Source organism: Elephas maximus, chromosome 2 (assembly GCF_024166365.1).
Source record: "Elephas maximus indicus isolate mEleMax1 chromosome 2, mEleMax1 primary haplotype, whole genome shotgun sequence".
NCBI lineage: Eukaryota > Metazoa > Chordata > Mammalia > Proboscidea > Elephantidae > Elephas > Elephas maximus.
This window is the reverse complement of record NC_064820.1, coordinates 170,265,687-170,285,398: the sequence shown is the minus strand read 5'-3', so window position 1 is coordinate 170,285,398 and position 19,712 is coordinate 170,265,687. Positions and strand designations below refer to the sequence as shown.

General features: G+C 46.7%; 1 protein-coding gene and 1 long non-coding RNA gene across 3 annotated transcripts in view; one reads left to right on the top strand and one right to left on the bottom strand.

Moving 5' to 3' along the window:
• GALNT10 (polypeptide N-acetylgalactosaminyltransferase 10) overlaps positions 1-5,131 on the bottom strand; it is a 277,219-nt gene extending 272,088 nt beyond the window's left edge. The window contains exon 1 of the mRNA XM_049874177.1: positions 4,862-5,131. Within this exon, the coding sequence (XP_049730134.1) occupies positions 4,862-5,020 (159 nt within the window). The 5' untranslated portion in view covers positions 5,021-5,131. The remainder of the gene's footprint in view (positions 1-4,861) is intronic.
• Positions 5,132-5,259: 128 nt separating this feature from the next.
• On the top strand, positions 5,260-16,124 carry LOC126070209 (uncharacterized). 2 transcript variants are annotated; one of them, XR_007516168.1, is made up of 3 exons: positions 5,260-6,806; positions 9,494-10,242; positions 15,671-16,124. It is a non-coding gene; the product is annotated as an uncharacterized LOC126070209 (long non-coding RNA). The 2 variants fall into 2 exon arrangements; XR_007516167.1 differs by lacking the exon at positions 15,671-16,124 and adding an exon at positions 11,044-13,038.
• The last annotated feature ends 3,588 nt before the right edge of the window (positions 16,125-19,712 follow it).

The window sequence follows — 19,712 nt, the reverse complement described above, 5'->3', positions numbered from 1 at the left end:
ACCTCAAGACATTTCAAGGGTGACAGGGTACGCACAAGGTACTCCTTGACCACAGGAACTCAGGCATCAGGCAGGCATGTGTAAACTACCTTCTTTCCTCACTCTAACAGGCATGAGGACAGTGGTTCTTTGGAGAAGCAAGACTCTTAAAACATCCTTCCCTTGCCTGTCCTAATACCTGGGTCGCAGAGGGTCAGCCATATGTAAAATACAGAGCCCACAGCAAACACCGTTAGAAGCATTTAGCTGCCACAGGACGTACTGCTAAGTTTGCCTTGAGGTGCTTTTTATACAGTGGCGCCATCTCTGTTTAAGAGCTGACTGTGGACAAGGTACAATTAGCAAGCTAGATGGTTATCTTATAAACTGGTCTTTGCTTTTTCATTCCTGATTCCAATATATGTTATTGTGTCACTGGAGCCCACAGAACATCCTTAGACCACAGACTTGGAGTATGAATACGTTTCTAATTTGTGGCCTCATCATCAGTTAAATAAGGAGGTCTGTTTGAATACACTCCTATTATCCAAAACCAAAACCAAACCTGTTGGCGTCAAGTCGATTCCAGCTCGTCATGGCCCTAACAGGACAGAGGAGAACTGCCAGGGTTTCCAAGGAGTGGCTGGCGGATTCCAACTGCCAACCCCTTGGTTAGCAGCAAAGCTCTTAACCACTGCACCACCAGGGCTCCTCCCATTAACCAGACCCTTCCAAAACCTGCTTAAGAAACTCATAGAACCCCAGAATGGAAAAGACCTAAAAAAAAAGTATTTCCTACATCGCAATTTAGTTTCAACATGTCATTAGCTCCACTTGAGCAGCAGTTTTCAGAAAAAGTCTGAGACCAAGCCTGGGCTTAGTGGGAAAAACACTGATTTGTACTATCTGCCCTGTGGCGCAATGGTTAAACTCGGCTGCCAACTAAAAGGTCAGCAGTTCGAAGCCACGAGCTGCTCCACAGAGAAAGATGTAGCAGTCTGTTTTCGTAGAGATTTCAGTCTTGGAAACCCAATGGGGCGGTTCTACTCTGTCTTACAGGGTCACTATGAGTCAGAATTAATCTGACAGCAATGGGGGCTTGGAGTATTTTTTTTTTTTTTTTTTGCCCTGGCCCAGGGGGTGGAAGCATTGACCTAACAACACATTTGTCTTTCCCCTTCTGAATCTAAGTCCTCACTTCACAGATGAGGAATCCAAGGTCCAGAGAGGTTAAACCACTTCCCTGAAGTCACACAGTAGGTTTAGAGCTGGAGAGAGGACCAGAACCCAGGCCTTCTGTTCCTAAGCCTTCTCTCTGCTGGGTCCCTTGGGGCACAGCAAGTTCAGGATATGAGGAAGAATACAGGGAGCCAGACTTGATCCAGTAAATCAACAACCCTTCTCCAGTGGCATCAGATTTCACCTGGGCATACAGACAGAGAAGTGATTAGCAATCTAAAAGTTCTCAGCCCCTCTGCAGAAAATAAATCGTTCCAAGGCTACATTTCTGTGGTACTTAACTTTCTAATGGGCAACGCTCTGGCACCCGGAAGACTGAAAAAAAAAAGAGGGAAAAAAAATATTGATTTCTGGATGCTCTAAGAATAAAGTTCAGCTCTGACACAATGAGAAAAACTCCTGAGATGTGAAAATTAAAATCATTTGTATTCCATTATCCCACCAATTTCTATTCCATGGATGCTATTATCCAATGAAGTCATTTCTCACAAGAGCTTATGGCTCAGAGATGGGAAGAGGCTGAATCACATTTCATAACATGGGGTTTTAATAACCAGTTCCCAAGTCTGAAATATGAAACGGGCTGTGGAATTAAACCAAGACGTTAGCACACTGGAGCTGGAAGTGAGAGGGACCCCCAAATTAAAATGAAGATGGCTTCAAGACTGGCTTTTCTTGCTTGGTTTTGCAGCTTTCCGAGAAGTCAGCTATCGGACCAGACACATGCTGAAATCCTAGAAGCATTATGTTTCCTTTATCAATCAGCTGCCCTTCCGAGCTCCAGAGGTACACCCAGGCTGAGCTAGCCTGACAGTTATGTAGACTTCCTAGCAACAGTAAACGTTCTTATTTTGAAACTCCTTATTCTTCAACCCAATGGAAAAATCAAGGCATTAGAGAACTGCTCAAACAGTGGGTATCTTACCCTCAAAGAAACTTCTCTCAAACCCACAAGGAACATATTTTTCATTTGGATAAAGTCCTGCCAGACTTTTCCCCAGAGCCTCTGCAGTTATTTCTACCATAAAGATCAAAGAGGTGCTCTGGGATGATTTTCAATAATTATAAGAGTGACAGGCTGAGCTCAGAACTGGCCAGCCTTGTTGAAAGAAGCTCTGTGTGTTCAAGATGCCAGATTTCCCAGATAGCAGCCCGATGTGTTGCGTGCACGTTCCAGTACAGTGGAATGAGGGATGGAACACCATCTCTTTGAGAAGTCAGCCTCTTCCCTCAAGGCCAGCTGACATTCAAACAAGGGACTGGGGGCCAAGCCCAGTGCTCAGCATCTGCAGGAAAGCGAAACAAAAAGGGGCTGTGTGGAAATTTGGCAGGGTGTTGCTAATAAAGGCAGCAGATGAATGCTGAATCCTGTAACACCTAGAAGAGCTTATCCTTGGGAAAACAGCTCCATTCTGCTGCTCCCAGGAAGCAAAGAGATTTTCTTTAGAGCAAGGATAACCCGTAGGCAACCCCCACCACTACCACCACCAAACCCCTTCACCACTTCTTGTTTCTCCTCATCAAGTGATTCCAGAGGAAAAGAAATAAACAAGAACTAGAACTTCCCAGGTGAGTCTGTCTGTCCATTTCAGTTAGGGGCTCTGAGCAGCGCCCAGCTGTTGCTCTCCTGTCTGCCCAAAAGGCTGCCTTCCTCCATCAATCCCCTCTTGCACAAGTGAGTAATTTACTTTGAAAGCTCAGGCCAAACTGGCAGTTAACCTTGACCTTCTTTCTACACATCTGGGTCTACAGAAAATGAAAATCAGAAAGTCTCTGGGATCCACAGCAAATGAAATACGAGGGCTTTCTCTAGGCAGAGGCAGAATGTCAGGAGCTATTTTAAAACTGGCTACAGTTCTTCCAAAGGAGAATATGCATTTGGCAGGGCATGCTCCCCCTTGACCTGGGGCTGTGTCCAGTATGGAGCCCACGCAACTAGGGATGCTACAAGGGAGACCTGTCCAGGAAAGAAAAGTGGCCATTCTACTCCTCATCGATTCGATGATGGTATCACAGATTGCTGAAGCTAGACCAATAACCATTTTTACACACGGAGAAAGGGAGGTTCAGAGAGGGAGATGGGAAGTAGTCAAGGACACATACAGCAAGGTAATGGTAGAGCTGCTAGAACCCTGGCCTCCTGCCCCTGATGGTGGTATAGCATGAGGGCAGAGGAACAAAGAGGAAGGAGATTTCATGAAGGAAAAAAACCCATGTAGATACTGAATTTAAGAGAGAGAAACCCTGGCCATCAGGGTTTGAGCCAGGGGTTTGGGAAAGGTGGAGCCCTCGGTTTCCAAACAGTAAAATCTACCAGAAACATCTACAAGGCCCTCTGGATGATCTGCAGCAATTACCAGAGTGACAAGCTGCCCTCAAAACTGGTCATTTCTGTCGCAAAGAGCCCTCTATGCTCAAGATGCCAGACAGCCTAGACAAGCAGCCTGAGACTGGGAAGAGGAAAAGAAAACCATCAGCCTCAAAAAGTCAGCCTCTTCCTTTGAGACCGGCCAACAATCAGTCATGTCTGATTCTGATGCACAAATTATCTACTTCCCATGGGACCAGGGAAATCCCGTAAGAAAACCTGGAACGTCCCACTGTATGAAACAGTTCAAGCATGCATATGTTGATTGGCACCTACCCGGTGCAAGGCCCCAGAGAGAAGCTGAGAGAGTGGGAGGGATCTGACACAGCTTCTGCTCTCAGGGAGCTGCTAGTTTAAATGCATGCACACAAAAAAACCAAACACGGGTGAGTTCAGAGGAGGCAGAAACAATTAAGATCTCAGTTTCGGCTGCCAGAAACACCACACCTAATCAGACTGGACAAGTTCAGAAGGGGTCATGGGTGCTCTGAGAAGGGTTGGGAAGGAATGTGATGTTTCAGCCTCAGGGCACTGGGCACTAACAGCCTCTGGGAAAATCTGGGGGTCTCTCCACCTTCTGAACTCCTAGAAAATCAAAGGCAGCAACCTCCTCAAAGAGGAGGTGCTCAACCCCTTTCCCCCCCCCCCCCCCGGGGAGCCTGAAGCTCCAAGGGGAGCTAGATATTTGCATCCTTCCAGTGAATGGGCAGGCTCTTAGGAAGGAATAAGACTGGGGCGGGGCGGGGGCGGGGGGAGTGAGCAAATGGTGAGAAGAGGACCCAGGTGTCTCGCTGAGCAGGTAGGAAACCAGAAAAAAGGCTGACCTGAGTAGAGAACACCGAATCAGCAGGTGGGGGGAGGAGAGGGGGCGGGGGGGGGGGAGTGTGCAGAGAAGACCTAGACACCATCTCCATTCCTATTGGCAGAATGAGTTATCCAGAGGGACTACAGAGGGAAACCAAAAGAGAGATGTTGGAAGAGATGCGTGGATACCAGACAGGGGCAGAAAGGACGATGGCAATGTACAGTAAGTGAAAGAGCTCCGGACTGAGCACCAGGAGTTCTGGGTTCTAGTTCCGACTCTGTCTCTGACTGGCATGGGATCTTGTTCTTTGAAACTCAATATTCCCATCTGGAAAATGGGAAGGCCAGAAGAGTGTCCGGCGCTGACTCTAAGGAGGCAGACACTGGAAGGTAAAAGGAACCGCAGACGAGAGGTAAATTCGGAGAAGTGGTACCATCCCCGCGGGTTTCCATGGCAACTGGGGGACTCACCTGTTCGGCCGCCCGGGCCACCGCCGCCCCCGCTGCCCCTGGGGTGCCGTCGGGCTGCCGCTCGCGGTACAGCGCCCAGAGCCCCACGTTGGGTAAGAGGACCAGGGCCGCCAGCACCAGCGCCACCGCCTGCAGGAGCCGCTTCTCCTTCCGCCTCATCGGGGCGGGTCAGCCCCACCGCGCCCCTCCGGCCCCGCCGCGTCGCCCCCAGCTCCACGCGTCCGCCCGTCCGCCCCGCGGCGCCAGCAGCTCAGCGAAGAGAAGCGGCAGCGGCGCCGGCCCCGCTCCAACTCCGCGGCACTTCCGCCGCTCGCCGGCCGGGGAGCCGAGCGCCGCCACCGCGCAGCCGCCGCCGGGGGGTCAACGCCGCCGCCAGCTCTGGCTTCGGGCCCCGCGGCGCCGCGAATCAGGGCCAGCCCTCCTTCAGGGCAGCCACCGCGCACGGCTGGCCGTCGATCTAGGCCTTCTGGCGGCTCGTCCTCGTCGGCCCGGACGCGACAGAGTCCGGAACTGGCGCGCTACCCCTTTTCGGGCAGCGATGGTGTGGCCCGCTGTTTGGCAGCTCCCCCGCCCGCAGGAGCTTTGCGAAAGTCCTGGAGTTGGGGAGTTCGGCGCAAACTGGTGCGGGCTGAGCACGGAAGGGCGGGGTGCGCCTTCGCGCGCTAGGTCGCGCCCGCCGACCTATGCCTGGCCAGGAAACCTCTGCTCCCTGCTCCAGCCGAGTGTTTGCGAGCTCCATGGGGATATGCAAATACGACGGACGGAGCCCGGCCGCACGCTCTGCTCCTGCAGCCCCTTGGACTGTCGCTTCTCACCCCTTTGTGACTCGGCTGCGATGACCTGAGGATTTAACGCTGATCCCGGGGAACTCGGTGCTCCCAGCCGTGAAATGGGGCCACAGCTGCTCTCCACGCGCACTGTTCTGCGGGAGGGCCCAGTCTTTCTACCTCTCCGAGGCCCCTGGCGTTGCAAATGAACTGTAGAGTACGGTGCCCGTCGGCCACCTGTCTGCTGTTCCTGCAAACCCGCAGGGAGGTGACCGGAGCTTCTCTGCAGGACCTTTTCTCATGCAAGCCCAACCTCCGTGGAGTTGCAGCGCCTTCCAGTCCCACGTGTGCTTCTAGGCGCTCAGCGCAAGAAGCCTTTTCCCAAATCTTCTTGTCCATTTCTAGCACCAATTCAGTCATTCGGCAAACCGTTAGCGAACGCCTACTGTGTGCCAGACACTGTGCCAGGCACCAGGGTGAAGGAAAATAGGCTCTAAGGCCTGACGTTTTGGAGTTGACACATTAAATACGTAATCCCATTAGACGAGGGAATGGGTTAAGGTCTATGAAGGAGAAGTCGATCATTCGGGTACTGCGAGGGGCCAGGGGCCAGACTCTGATGATGACGCCTGTGGCTCCTCCCCCGGGAACTCACTGCTCTTCATGTAACTGCTTTCTTCTTGGTTCGGAGAGACGAGACGCCCTCTTCAGTGCCTTCGTCTCTGAGCCTCTGAACCAGCCACTGACGCCTGTGCCTATAGACCCTCCATCCTCAGACTCACGTGCTTACAACTCCTGCCTCCCAATTCTTCCAGCTCTAGGCTAAGCATGGGGGTTCAGTTTTCTGAAATCGCAGCTCGGATTTTGATATCTGCTACAAAATCTTCAAGGTTTCCACCACGTCGAGTCTAGAGTCCACACCCCTGGGGCTGACCTGCTAGGGTTGTTCAGACCTTCTCCTCCTCACCCCCTCCTTTGCCTGTGCTTCACTCAGCTCAGTTGCTGGCTTCCTGTTTTCCTTCATGTGCTATTGACCACACAGTTTCCCTCTCCTCTTCCCCGACTCTGTTGATGGAAATCTTCATCTTTCCATGTCCAGCTGAACTGCCACCTCCTCCAAGAAGTCCTCCAAGACTCCTCCTCAGGGAGCTGCTGCCTTTCTTTGGATTTCTGTCATGGTAATGCTTACCTTTTAACAAATGTTTATTCTGTGCCAGGCACCATGGTAAACATGCATCATCTCTTTTAATGCTTACGGTTACCCTATGAGGTAGGTGCTTTTCTTATCTGCATTTGAAAGTAAGACTCAGATTAAGGAATGTGGTAGCCAGAATGATCCTGTTTTAACAAAGGTCAGATCACATCACCCCTCTGCTCAAATACCCCCAGTGGCTTTCCACGTCTCATTGAGTTCCTACAAAAACTACAAGGCCATATGATTCGCCCTCATTCTTGATTCTTTCCTCATTCATTGTGCTCCAGCCACATTGGCCCCTTGCTGTCCCTCAGAACACTCCAGGTGTATTCCTGCCTCAGGGCCTTTGCACTTACTTTTGCCCCTGCCTAGACGGCCTACAGAGCCCTGGTGGTGCAGTGGTTAAGAGCTAAGTCTGCTAACCAAGAGGTTAGCAGCTCAAATCTATCAGCCACTTCTTGGAAACCCTATGGGGCAGTTCTACTCTGTCCTGTAGGGTTGCTGTGAGTTAGAAGCAACTCAATGGTAACAAGTTTAGTTTAGACTGCCCACTCTTCTATCCCTAGATCCTAGCCCTATGTTGCAGTGCAGTTGATTACTTTTGTGTCGCCTTTCTAGCCACGGTTTTATAACTCCCACCCAGGTGATTGAGTGGCACTGTGTGATAGGGTAATTTTGGCCCACCAAAGGGATTGGTCGGCTTTACCATCCCATTAGGAATGAGCCACCCCAGAAGCAGGAAAGAGAAGAGCCCACCACCGTCAAGGAAGGAGAGACCCACAGGACACAGCACAGTTGGGCTTCCTGGCCCACGGAGCAAGAAAGCTGAGTGCCTTTGGTCAGAGGGCAAGGGCCAAGGAGAGGCATGCCTGGGAGCACAGCCGGGAAGGGGCTGTCCTGATGGAAGAACTGTATCCTTACGTCTTCCTGAGCCTGAATTGTAACAGTTACTTCCCTAATAAACCCCATAATCTGAGTATGTTCTGTGAATTCTTCGTGGCCATTGCAATGAATTACCGAACACAGTGCTGTGGAAGGGACGGCTAGTGTCAGAATTGGTAAAGACAGCAGAGAGAGGAGGCTTGTCTGGCCTCCACCTCATGGGAGTCAGCCTTGCACTGTTGGTCTTGTTTCTCCATCCCACTTGTGGGGTTGGAGGAGGTCAGATGCTGGCCCCTAAACTGTTTTTTATATATGTCTTTTATACTGAGGTTGATACACAGTATTTATGTAGTTGGATGGTCATCCTGCCCTTGAGAAAAGTGGAAATTCCTAGAGAGGAAGACAATGTTGCAAAAGTCTTTAATGTTTTGACAGCACCTAGCACAAAGCTGGACACACAGCAGCAAACATGATCCTTTTACAAACATAAGGCTCACTCTACTCCTGAGAACTCAGCTGTGTCTTCCCTTCACATTAGAATAATCTGAGAATCCTTACCACAGCCCATGAACTCATACATGATCTGACCCTACTTCTAGTTTTTCCCCTGTCTCCTTCCCTTCCGGTTACACTAGTCTCCTTGCTATCTTACTCAAACACACCAAGTTGCTTATCACCTTAGGGTCTTTGCAAATTTCTTGGGTGTGCCCAGGCTTAGAACTTTCTTCCTTGACACACTGGCGTGGCTCCACCCCTTCCTTCTCTCAGGGACCTGGTCAAATATCTTGCCTCAGAGAGATCTTCCCTTGACCAGCTGATTTAAAATATAAAATGCCGCCCTCATTATCTGTATTTGCTTGATTTTTTCTTCAGAGCAGGTATTATTTTTGGTCTCCCTGTCTAGATGTGAGCTTCAAGCAAGCAGGAAGTTTATATATATAAGTTTTTGCCCTTTACAGTATCCCCTGCCAGGGCCTCTGCTAGCACATACTTCCCCCTTTTTGCCAGTTAGAAAACCAGTGTCCCTTCCAGGCAGAGGAATTTGCAAAAAGGTCCCCTTTGGAGACAAACTTATTCGAAAAAGATACCTCGGGTGTGAGTTCATACTTCTGCTTAACCACATGAAGCAAAGCTGTGGCCCTTTACCAGCCTGGCACACAGTAGGTACTCAAGAATTAATGGCTGAGTGAAGTATAGCAGCTGAGCCCATGTTCGGGAAAACCTTCAGTGTCTCTCTCCTCTCCACTCCCACTTCCAGCTCCCTAGAAGATTCTGTGCAAAATTGGGTTTGAGCTTTTTCTCTTCTTACTGGAGTCACTTGATCGAAGCTGCACACAGGCCTGGTCTGCCCCCAGTGGGCTCTAGGCCACAAACCCAGCTTTAATGCAAGGATTCTTTGATCACCTTCTACAATGTTGGATGTACCCGGGCGGTGGGAGAGCTCCTAGGATTTTATCTTACTCATTAAGACAATACCATTTGAGACACATGGGCAGCCCATTCGCTCTGGCTGGTTTTGGGAGAAAACTGATCTGGTCATCGACTGAAACTGAACAAGAAGTGTTACTTTCAGACTGAGCCCTGTTAGACCTATTGTGGGCATTAAATGAGATAATGTGTATAAGGGTTTACCGTGGAGCCTGTTCTAATGTAAGTGCTTAGTCACTGTGGGCAAAATAAAAGCCGAACGGGAAGACTGAGGAGGCATGAACAGAATTTCAGCTGCCTAGCAAAACCCCTCTGCTCTGGTCTGTGCCTCTCTGATCTCATCTCTCACTCTCCTTTCAGGTCCTTGAATGCACTATACTCATGCCAGCCCCAAGGCCTTTGCATTCGCCATTGCTTCTGCCAGGAGCGCTGTTCCCTCAGATCTTCCCCCATTACTGGCTCCTCCTCATCCTTCAGGTCTCAGCTCAAACATCTATTCTGCAGATCTAATATTCAAAACATATTTTACAACTTCTACAACTTGAGAACAAAAAGACAACCCAATCAAAAAGTGGGCAAAAAACTTGAACAGACAGTTCACCAAAGAGGATATCAAAATGGCCAACATACCTATGAGAAGATGCTCAACATCATTAGCCATTCAAGAGATACAAATCAAAACCACAATGAGTTGCCACCTCATCCCTATCAGAATGGCAATGAAAAAAAAAAAAAACAGAAAACAACAGGTATTGGCGAGGTTGTGGAGAAACTGGAACCCTCATCCATTGCTGGTGGGAATGTAAAATGGTACATTTAGGTTGTTCCTCAAAAAGTTGAATATAGAACTACCATATGACCCAGCAATCCTAAGCCTAGCTATACACCCAGAAGAAGTGAAGGAAGGAACACAAACAGAAATCTGTACATCAATGTTCATTGCAACACTTTTCACAATAGCCAAAAGCTGGAAACAACCTAAATGCCCATTCAGAGAAGAATGGATAAATAAAATGTGGTTCATACATACAATGAAATACTACTCAGCCATAATGAGAAATGAAGCCGTGATGAATACCACAATATGGATGAGCCTTGAAAACATTATGGTAAGTGAAATAAGATCACTGTATGATCTCACATGAAATAAGCAAATATATAGAAACCAAGGAGCCCTGGTGACTTAGTGGTTAAGCGTTCGGCTGCTAACCAAAGGGTCAGCAGTTCAAATCCACCAGCTGCTTCTTGGAAACCCTGTGTCCTGTAGGGCCTCTATGAGTCGGAATCGACACGACAGCAATGGGTTTTTTTTTTTTTTTTCTCCTTTATAGAAACCAGAGATTATTAGTGGTTACCAGGGGAGGGGTAAAGGGAAGTTTTTGCTCTGGGGACATTGCGTTTATGTTAATGATGGTGAAGTGATTTGGAAAATGATAGCAAGAATGGTTGCACAACTTGAAGAACACAATCAATGTCACTGAATTGTACATGTAGAAATTGTTGCATTGGTGTTTGTTTTGTTATGTATATTGGTACCTGTGGTGCAGTGAATTACTAATATGGCCCGTCTAGCCATTCATTGGAAACCTTGGTGGGGTTGTGGTTAAGTGCAGCTCGAATCCACCAAGTGCTCCTTGGAAACTCTATGCAACAGTTCTACTCTGTTCTATAGGGTCACTATGAGTCGGAATCGACCCAATGGCAACGGGCTTTAGCCATTCAGGGTGTTGTGACTCCCACAAAATGATTGGGTGGGACTATGTAAATAAGGTCCTTGTGGCCCACTAAGGGGTTTGGACAGCTTGCTAACAATACAAATAAAGTACGTGGAACCCTTTCAGATGTAGGACCATGTAAATAAGATGTTTGGAACCCTAATGAAGGGACTGGTCGTTTTGCCATTCCACTAGGCTTAAAATGAGCCATCCCAGAAGCAGGAAGCAGGGACCTCACTACCATCAAGAAAGAAGAGCCAGGAGCAGAGTGGTCCTTTGAACTTGGGGGCCCTGTGCAAAGAACTTCCTAGACCCCAGAGAAAGAGAGAGTTATAACACCAGAGATGGCAAGAAGCGGCAGTAAGCCTGGCAAAATCAAGTGGCAGAGAAATGGCAGCAGCAGAACCAGAAGATTGGTGCGAGACAGTGCAGTGGGCTTCCTGGCTCACAAAGTGAGGCAGCTACAGTGGGCATGCTAACCCACAGAGTGAGTGAGAGAGCTGAGCACTTTTGGATGGGAGGCTTCCTGGTGGAGTGGGGTGTCTCCGGGCTCTTATCGGCAGAGCTGAAGAGCTTTGTAATGCTTTGCCCCAGGCCAAGGGCAAGGGGCCAGGCCAGGAAGGGTCAGGCAGAGGAGAAGTGAAATGCACAGGCCTTCAACCTTCTTGATGAGGGTATTAAAACCTTTCCTACTAGATGTCCTCACTTTGTCTTCCTCAGAGTCTCTTGGTGCTGAACCCATTTGTCAAGAACTGTATCCGCAGGCTAGTCTGGCATAGTCGTGGGCTGAAGTGGTGTGTGAAACAGAAGGAATCTGTGAGTCAGAAGGTGTTGGTCTGCATGTCGGGCTGTCTCTAACTTCCTCTCTAACCTTGACCAAGTCCATTAGCTTCTCAGAGCTTTGGTTTTCTCACCAGCAAAATGGGGATAATCGTGACTCGGTAATGATATAATTTCCAGGCCACAGAGGTCTGTTTGACCCTGAGCAAAACCTGAGGAGCTGCAGGAGTTAGACTTGTGTGTCTCCTCCAAACCTAAAACCCTCTTGCTCTCCCCTTCTCCTTGGGAGTCATTAAACTCACCTGATGAGTCCTCAGAAAAGCCTGCCTGATCTCCCTGACCAGAATAATCTCTCCAGTCATGTGAACTTTTAGCAACATGTGTCTTTCCCTGACAGGTACAATGTTTACATTTTGTTGTGGTGTCCAATCCTCTCAAACTCATTGTGACTTTATGTATAATGGAATAGAATGAATCATTGTCCTGTCCTGCATCATTTTCATGATCATTGCTATGTTTGTTTTGGCTATGGTTTCAATTCATCTCACTGAGGGTTTCCCTCATTTTCATTAATCCTCTACTTTACCACATATGATGTCCTTTTCTAGCGATTGGCCTTCCCTGATGATGTGTCCAAAGTAAGTGAACTGAAGTCTCACCATCCTCGCTTTTAAGGAGCGTTCTTGTTGTACAATTCTGTTTACATTTACTGGGTGATTATTTGTTTGAAATGCCTCCTACACTGATCTGAGAGACACCTTGTTTGTTTTTGCTCTTAATGCATATCCCCCATGCCTAGCACAGTACCTGGGCAAAAATAAGTGCTCAACAAATATGTGGGGAATAAATGAATGAATCAAGCAAGCATCCACCTCTTTAAAACCTGCATTCAGGAAACTACTTAACACTGGTGTCAGTGACCCAAATAGCTATCTCTACCAGGTTAGTAGTCCCTGGATGGCACAAACGATTAAATACTTGACTACTAGCCAAAAAGTTGGTGGTTCGAACACACCCAGAGGTGCCTTGGAAGGCAGGCTTGGTGATCTGTTTCTGAAAGGTCACAGCCTTGAAAACCCTACTCTGCACACATGGGGTCGTCATGAGTCAAGATCAACTCAACAGCAACTAACAACCAGGCTGGTCATTTTACATGACTCAAACTTATAAGACGGAGGAAGAGAAAAAAAAAAAAACCCTGGAGCTGAAATTTCCCCGCTTGGATCTAATCAGCCTGGATCAGTCCAGGTTTTGCCCCTAACTTCCTGTGTGACTTCAGACAGATCACTTAAATTCTCTGGGCCTTAATTTTATCATGTATGGACCCATGTGTGTATGTGGTAGCAGGAACTGAGATGTCTAAATAAACAAAAAATATGAATATATTAAATAAAGCAGTTGAATCGGATGCTTTTTGAGGTCTTTTATTTCTAAAATTCTAGGACTCAATCTTGCAGAATTGAAAGGGGGAGGAGGAACCAGAAACATGACACCAGTCAGGTAGTTCAATCCAGTGTGTGCATTTAGTGGCATTTCAGCTCCTGGTTTGAATAAAAAGAAAGAGTTTGCAGATGCCGATTTGAAATGACCTCTAGACAGGGAATTGCCTGTCTCTTGGAACCTACTTTGTCATATCCACAGTGAGATGCCAATTAAACCAATCCAGCCAACTGTACAGGAATGCTATTGAAGCAAGACGGTAGACAGGGAAGATGCCTCAAGCAGGATATGTATGAAAGAGCAAACAGAGAAGGCCAGAAATCTCAAACAAAGAGTAAATATACTACATCAAGGGATGGGCACATCTCAAACAGAGCATTAGCCAGAAGGGTGTATGGAGAGCAATCCACCTCCTGGCACTGCCACTAAAATAAATTTCAAGGCTTGGGAAATGAGAGTGCTTTCTGGTTAATTACTTTCATTTTTGCACAAAGGAAAAAGTCATTCTATAACTCAGTGGTCTCAACCCTGGTTACACATTAGAATCATCTTGTGCACAAGTCATCTTTCACAAACCTGGATGCCCACCCCACATCCCAGACCAATTAAGTTAGAATCTCTGGGGGTGGGAATCTGCCATTCCCCGGTGATTCCAATATGCAGCCAAGGTTGAGAACCTCTGCTCAGTGGCTCTTGGGGTCTAAAACCCTTGTAAGGTTACTTTTTGCCTAAGCGGCAGGTCATCTGATGTTCCACTAGGTGGCACCTTCCAGCAAACTTCATTGGGTCTAGAAAGGTCTCTACTAGGTCTCACTTCAAATTGTAAATTCAGAAAACAGGGCTTGATGGTTTTCATGGGCAGCAAGGGGTCTATATTCTTGATGAGAAGACTGAACTTGTTGGCTAACAGCTTGCTGGTGAGTGCTGGAGCGACAAGATGTTAAGATTTGCCCATACTGGGAAACTGAGGCATGGAGAGGGGTGGCCCCATCCCGCATAGCTGGGCTCACCTATTTAAAGTGTGCTCTGGCCCTACTTGGTCCAGTTCCAAAACCTCCCACCTCAAAAGTCCTCAAGGAGCCCTTGTTAAGTGTAACAATAGAAACTGCTCTTTTCATCTGGTCAGTTAACAACACCCCGATTTTCCTTGAGGATTTATCTTCTCGCATCTTAGGCAGGAGACTGGGTCAAAGCTGACTCCACCCTTAGCTGCTGGCTTAGCCAATCAAAGCACTCTTTCCCCTTCAGCTACAGTGATTGGTGCAGGTATAGATGGCTGATCTAAGCAAGGCAAATCAGAACAATGGAGGCTCAACTCTGCTTTTTTGTAGAGGCTTACTCTGGACACGTCATCAGGAAAGAACAAGTACTAGAAAAGGACAAAATGTTTGGTAAAGTAGAGGGCCAACTAAAATGAGGGAAACTCTCAGTGAGATGGATTGACACAGTAACCAAAAAAATGGACTCAAACATACCAACGATCATGAAGATGGCACTAAACCAAAAACCAATCCCGTTACCGTAGAGTCGATTTCGACTCTTACAGACACTATAGGACACAGTAGAACTGCCCCACAGGGTTTCCAAGGAGTGGCTAATGGATTCTAACTGCTGACTTTTTGGTTAGCAGCCAAGCTCTCTGTTATATATAAGGTCACCACGAATCAGAGTAACTAGCAACAATCAAGAAAGTAGTGTCCTCTCGGAGCTGGGATAGCTGAAAGGATTGGGTATAACGCCAGCAGCCATCTTGTCACCATGAGGAGATTACTGAGCATCTTACATTTGGCCACCTCTGTGAAATAAAGGGGTTTCACCCTTCACCCTTCTCCAAATTTACCTTCCAGATTTACCCTCCACCCTTCTCCTCCTTGCCCCAGAAAGGCTCAACTATATAGAGTGCATTAACGGACTTCCTTGCTCTCTGTTTTCCTGTGGGTTAGCCCTCTGTATTAGCCATTGGGAAGCCACGGCAGGATTTCAGAAGGAAGGAGGAGGGCAAAGTCAGGGTGTTTCTTGCCCCAGCTCCCTTAGTGGGACATTGCCACTGTCCATGGCTGAAAGCCCCAACTCCTGTCAGGCAGGCTTTTAGAAACAGCCCTCCTCTGGCTTCCAGTAACAGCCCCTCCCCTCTCCCTTCAGGCCTGGGGCTGGGCAGCACACCGCTGTTTCCAGCCCCAGGGTACTGCACTGCCCCTCTGGCTTCCATGTACCCTGCCCCATTGTCTTGTTAAACTCCTTTCAAATTATCCAGTGAGGATGTGCCATCTCTCCCTGCTGAGACCCTGACTGAATTAAGCAAGCTGAGAGGTTGCCTGAGCGTGGCACCAATACCAGAAAGTAGAGCTCAGAGACCCCTCAGTTACCCAAGTCAGCCCCTGGCATCATCCTTGCCTCCACTCCAACTCACCTTCCACATTCAAATGACTACCTGATAATCCAGATTTTATAACCTAATAAATTTGAAATTTATCTCCTCCTCCTTATCCCTACTACATTGGACAAATTTCTGGTGACCAGGAGAATTCCTGCCCAGAACCGTGCTACCTCAAACAGCCAAATTCTCTACCTTGTGTATCCTTCTCTCATCCCCCATCTATAGGCAGGTCCTTGACCTCTGACTTGCCTGACCTGGACCAAAAAGATGAGCTGAGCTGAGCCATTCAGATTCTGTCATAGAAATTGGATCCAAGTGATGCGGAGGGAAGACGGCAGCTGGAGGTGATCCCTGAAGGTGGAACTTCAGGTAGTATCAGACTTGAGATTACCCCTGGGCTACACACAAGGACATGTTATGGGAAAGTAGAAATCAAGAGTCACAGAAGAAGTGCATCAGGTAAGAGAGGACAGTGGAACAGAGGTGCTGAGAAAGAAAACCATGAAAGATAACCACCTTGGCTCCTGGCTTTCTAGTTCTGGTTCTAGTTTCTGGGATACCAGGTTGGTCTGAAGCCTTTGCCTTAGGGCTTCTGGGAGGTCTCCTGCTATATTCTACTCCCCTGAAATCATGAGCGATTCTCTTTCCCTTATATCCAAAGGTGCCCTGACCTTTATACCCTAATCTCAAGTCCAAGTTGAAACTTTTATCACTTCTCACTTGAATTGTTGCAATTGCATCCCTTAAATTCATCTTCCTCTCTGTAATGACAATTCTGGTATGCAAACTTGCCATGTTGGTCCCTGCTGGTGGACTCCCCATTCTCACAATAAAGTTCAAGTTGTTGGCTTTATACTTTACACAAAACTACTAGCAGTCTCTTACCTTAACCATGTCGTTTCTCACCTCCATGCCTTGGTTCTTGCTCTTTCCCCTCCCACATACAGCCTTTACATCTTTCTGCATTGATAAATTTTTACCCAGCTCAGATGGCATCTCCTCCTTCTTCACTGACTGTTTCTTCCTCTCACCCAGTAGGCTAAGAGCCTCTTCCTTGTTTTTCCCATTTTACTTATACATATTTCTATTTTAGCATTTATATTTTAATAAAGATGATATGATGACGTTAGCTAACATTTATAGAGTGCTCACTATGTCTTTGGGTGGTACAAATGGTTAATATACTCAGCCGCCAACCTAAAAGTTGGAAGTTCAAGTGCACCCAGAGGTTCCTTGGAAGAAAGTCCTGGTGATCTATTTGTGAAAAATTATTCATTGAAAACCCTATGGAAGCATTACTGAAAAAGAAGAAGAAAGTGGGAGGCCTCACTCTACCTGATTTCAGAAGCTATTATACAGCCACAGTAGTCAAAACAGCCTGGTACTGGTACAACAACAGACACATAGACCAATGGAAGAGAATTGAGAACCCAGATATAAATCCATCCACATATGAGCAGCTGATATTTGACAAAGGCCCAGTGTCAGTTAATTGGGGAAAAGATAGCCTTTTTAACAAATGGTGCTGGCATACCTGCATATCCATTTGCAAAAAAATGAAACAGGACCCATACCTCACACCAAGCACAAAAACTAACTCCAGGTGGATCAAAGACCTAAACATAAAGACTAAAACGATAAAGATCATGGAAGAAAAAATAGGGACAACCCTAGGAGCCCTAATACAAGGCATAAACAGAATACAAAACATTACCAAAAATGACGAAGAGAAACCAGATAACTGGGAGCTCCTAAAAATCAAACACCTATGCTCATCTAAAGACTTCACCAAAAGAGTAAAAAGACCACCTACAGACTGGGAAAGAATTTTCAGCTATGACATCTCCGACCAGGGCCTCATCTCTAAAATCTATATGATTTTGTTAAAACTCAACCACAAAAAGACAAACAACCCAATCAAGAAGCAGGCAAAGGATATGAACACACACTTCACTAAAGAAGATATTCAGGCAGCTAACACATACATGAGAAAATGCTCTCGATCATTAGCCGTTACAGAAATGCAAATTAAAACTACGATGAGATTCCATCTCACACCAACAAGGCTGGCATTAATCCAAAAAACACAAAATAATAACTGTTGGAGAGGCTGCGGAGAGATTGGAACTCTTATACACTGCTGGTGGGAATGTAAAATGGTACAACCACTTTGGAAATCTATCTGGCGTTATCTTAAACAGTTAGGAATAGAACTACCATACAACCCAGAAATCCCACTCTTCGGAATATACCCTAGAGAAACAAGAGCCTTCATACAAACAGATATATGCACACCCATGTTTATTGCAGCTCTGTTTACAATAGCAAAAAGCTGGAAGCAACCAAGGTGTCCATCAGCAGATGAATGGGTAAATAAATTGTGGTATATTCACACAATGGAATACTACGCATCGATAAAGAACAGTGACGAAGCTGTGAAACATTTCATAACGTGGAGGAACCTGGAAGGCATTATGCTAAGCGAAATCAGTCAGAGGCAAAAGGACAAATATTGTATAAGACCACTATTATAAAATCTTGAGAAATAGTATAAACTGAGAAGAACACATACTTTTGTGGTTATGAGGAGGGGAGGGAGGGAGGGAGAGGGTTTTTTACTGATTAATTAGCAGATAAGAACTGCTTTAGGTGAAGGGAAGGACAACACTCAATACATGGAAGGTCAGCTCAACTGGACTGGACTGGACCAAAAGCAAAGAAGTTTCCGGGATAAACTGAATACTTCAAAGGTCAGCGGAGCAAAGGCGAGGGTTTGGGAACCATGGTTTAAGGGGACTTCTAAATCAATTGGCAAAATAATTCTATTATGAAAACATTCTGCATCCCACTTTGAAATGTGGCATCTGGGGTCTTAAATGCTAACAAACGGCCATCTAAGATGCATCAATTGGTCTCAACCCACCTGGATCAAAGGAGAATGAAGAACACCAAGGTCACACGACAACTAAGAGCCCAATAGACAGAAAGGGCCACATGAACCAGAGACCTACATTATCCTGAGACCAGAAGAACTAGTTGGTGCCCGGCCACAATCGATGACTGCCCTGACAGGGAGCACAATAGAGAACCCCTGAGGGAGCAGAAGATCAGTGGGATGCAGACCCCAAATTCTCATAAAAAGACCATACTTAATGGTCTGACTGTGACTAGAGGAATCCCGGCAGTCATGGTCCCCAAACCTTCTGTTGGCCCAGGACAGGAACCATCCCCGAAGACAATTCATCAGACATGAAAGGGACTGGACAGTGGGTAGGAGAGAGATGCTGATGAAGAGTGAGCTAATTATATCAGGTGGACACTTGAGACTGTGTTGGCATCTCCTGTCTGGAGGGGGGATGGGAGGATAGAGAGAGTAGGAAGCTGGCAAAATTGTCACAAAAGGAGAGACTGGAAGGGCTGACTCATTAGGGGGAGAGCAAGTGGGAGTAAGGAGTAAGATGTATATTAACTTATATGTGACAGACTGACTTGATTTGTAAACGTTCACTTGAAGCTCAATAAAAGTTAATAAAAAAAAAAAACCCTATGGAACAGAGCTATACTGTCCAATTGTGGGGTTGCCATGAGTTGGAATTGACTTGATGTCAACTGGTTTATTACATACCAAGTTTTAAGATAGCACTTTAAAAATATCATCTCCTTCAATCCTCACTGAAACCTCATGAGGTAGATTGTATTACTAGCCCCACATCTCAAAAGAGGAACTAAAGCAAAGAGAGGTAAAGTAACTTGCTCAAAGACACACAGGTAGAAAGGAGCAGATTCAAATCAATTGCTCATTTCTTTCATGAGCTCTCAGCAGCTGGCAAGATGCCCAGCACATAGTATCTGCTCATCAGGCACTTGCAGAAGAATGGCTGTCTCTCTACATTGGAGGACAGGGGAAGGTGCAAGAGAGTGCTTCTTCGTGCAATGCTCTTCACGCTTCAACACCAATCAAAGAATTTCTCTAATTCTTCTGTTTATTTATTTTACACTATTTCCCTCTAGTAGTAGCAACCACTTATTATGTTTTATGATCCAAACCCTACACTGAGTGATTTGCATATAGTGTCTCATTAATGATCACAACACCACCTAGAAGAGTTAGATATTATTGCACTCATAATATAGACTAGGAAACTGAAGTTCAGAGAGTGACACTAACTTGTCTAAAGTCATACGACTAGTAATCATTAATATCATCCCAATACTAAGTAACTACTACTACTACTGCCTTTAATTGAACAATTAATTTTTAAGCACT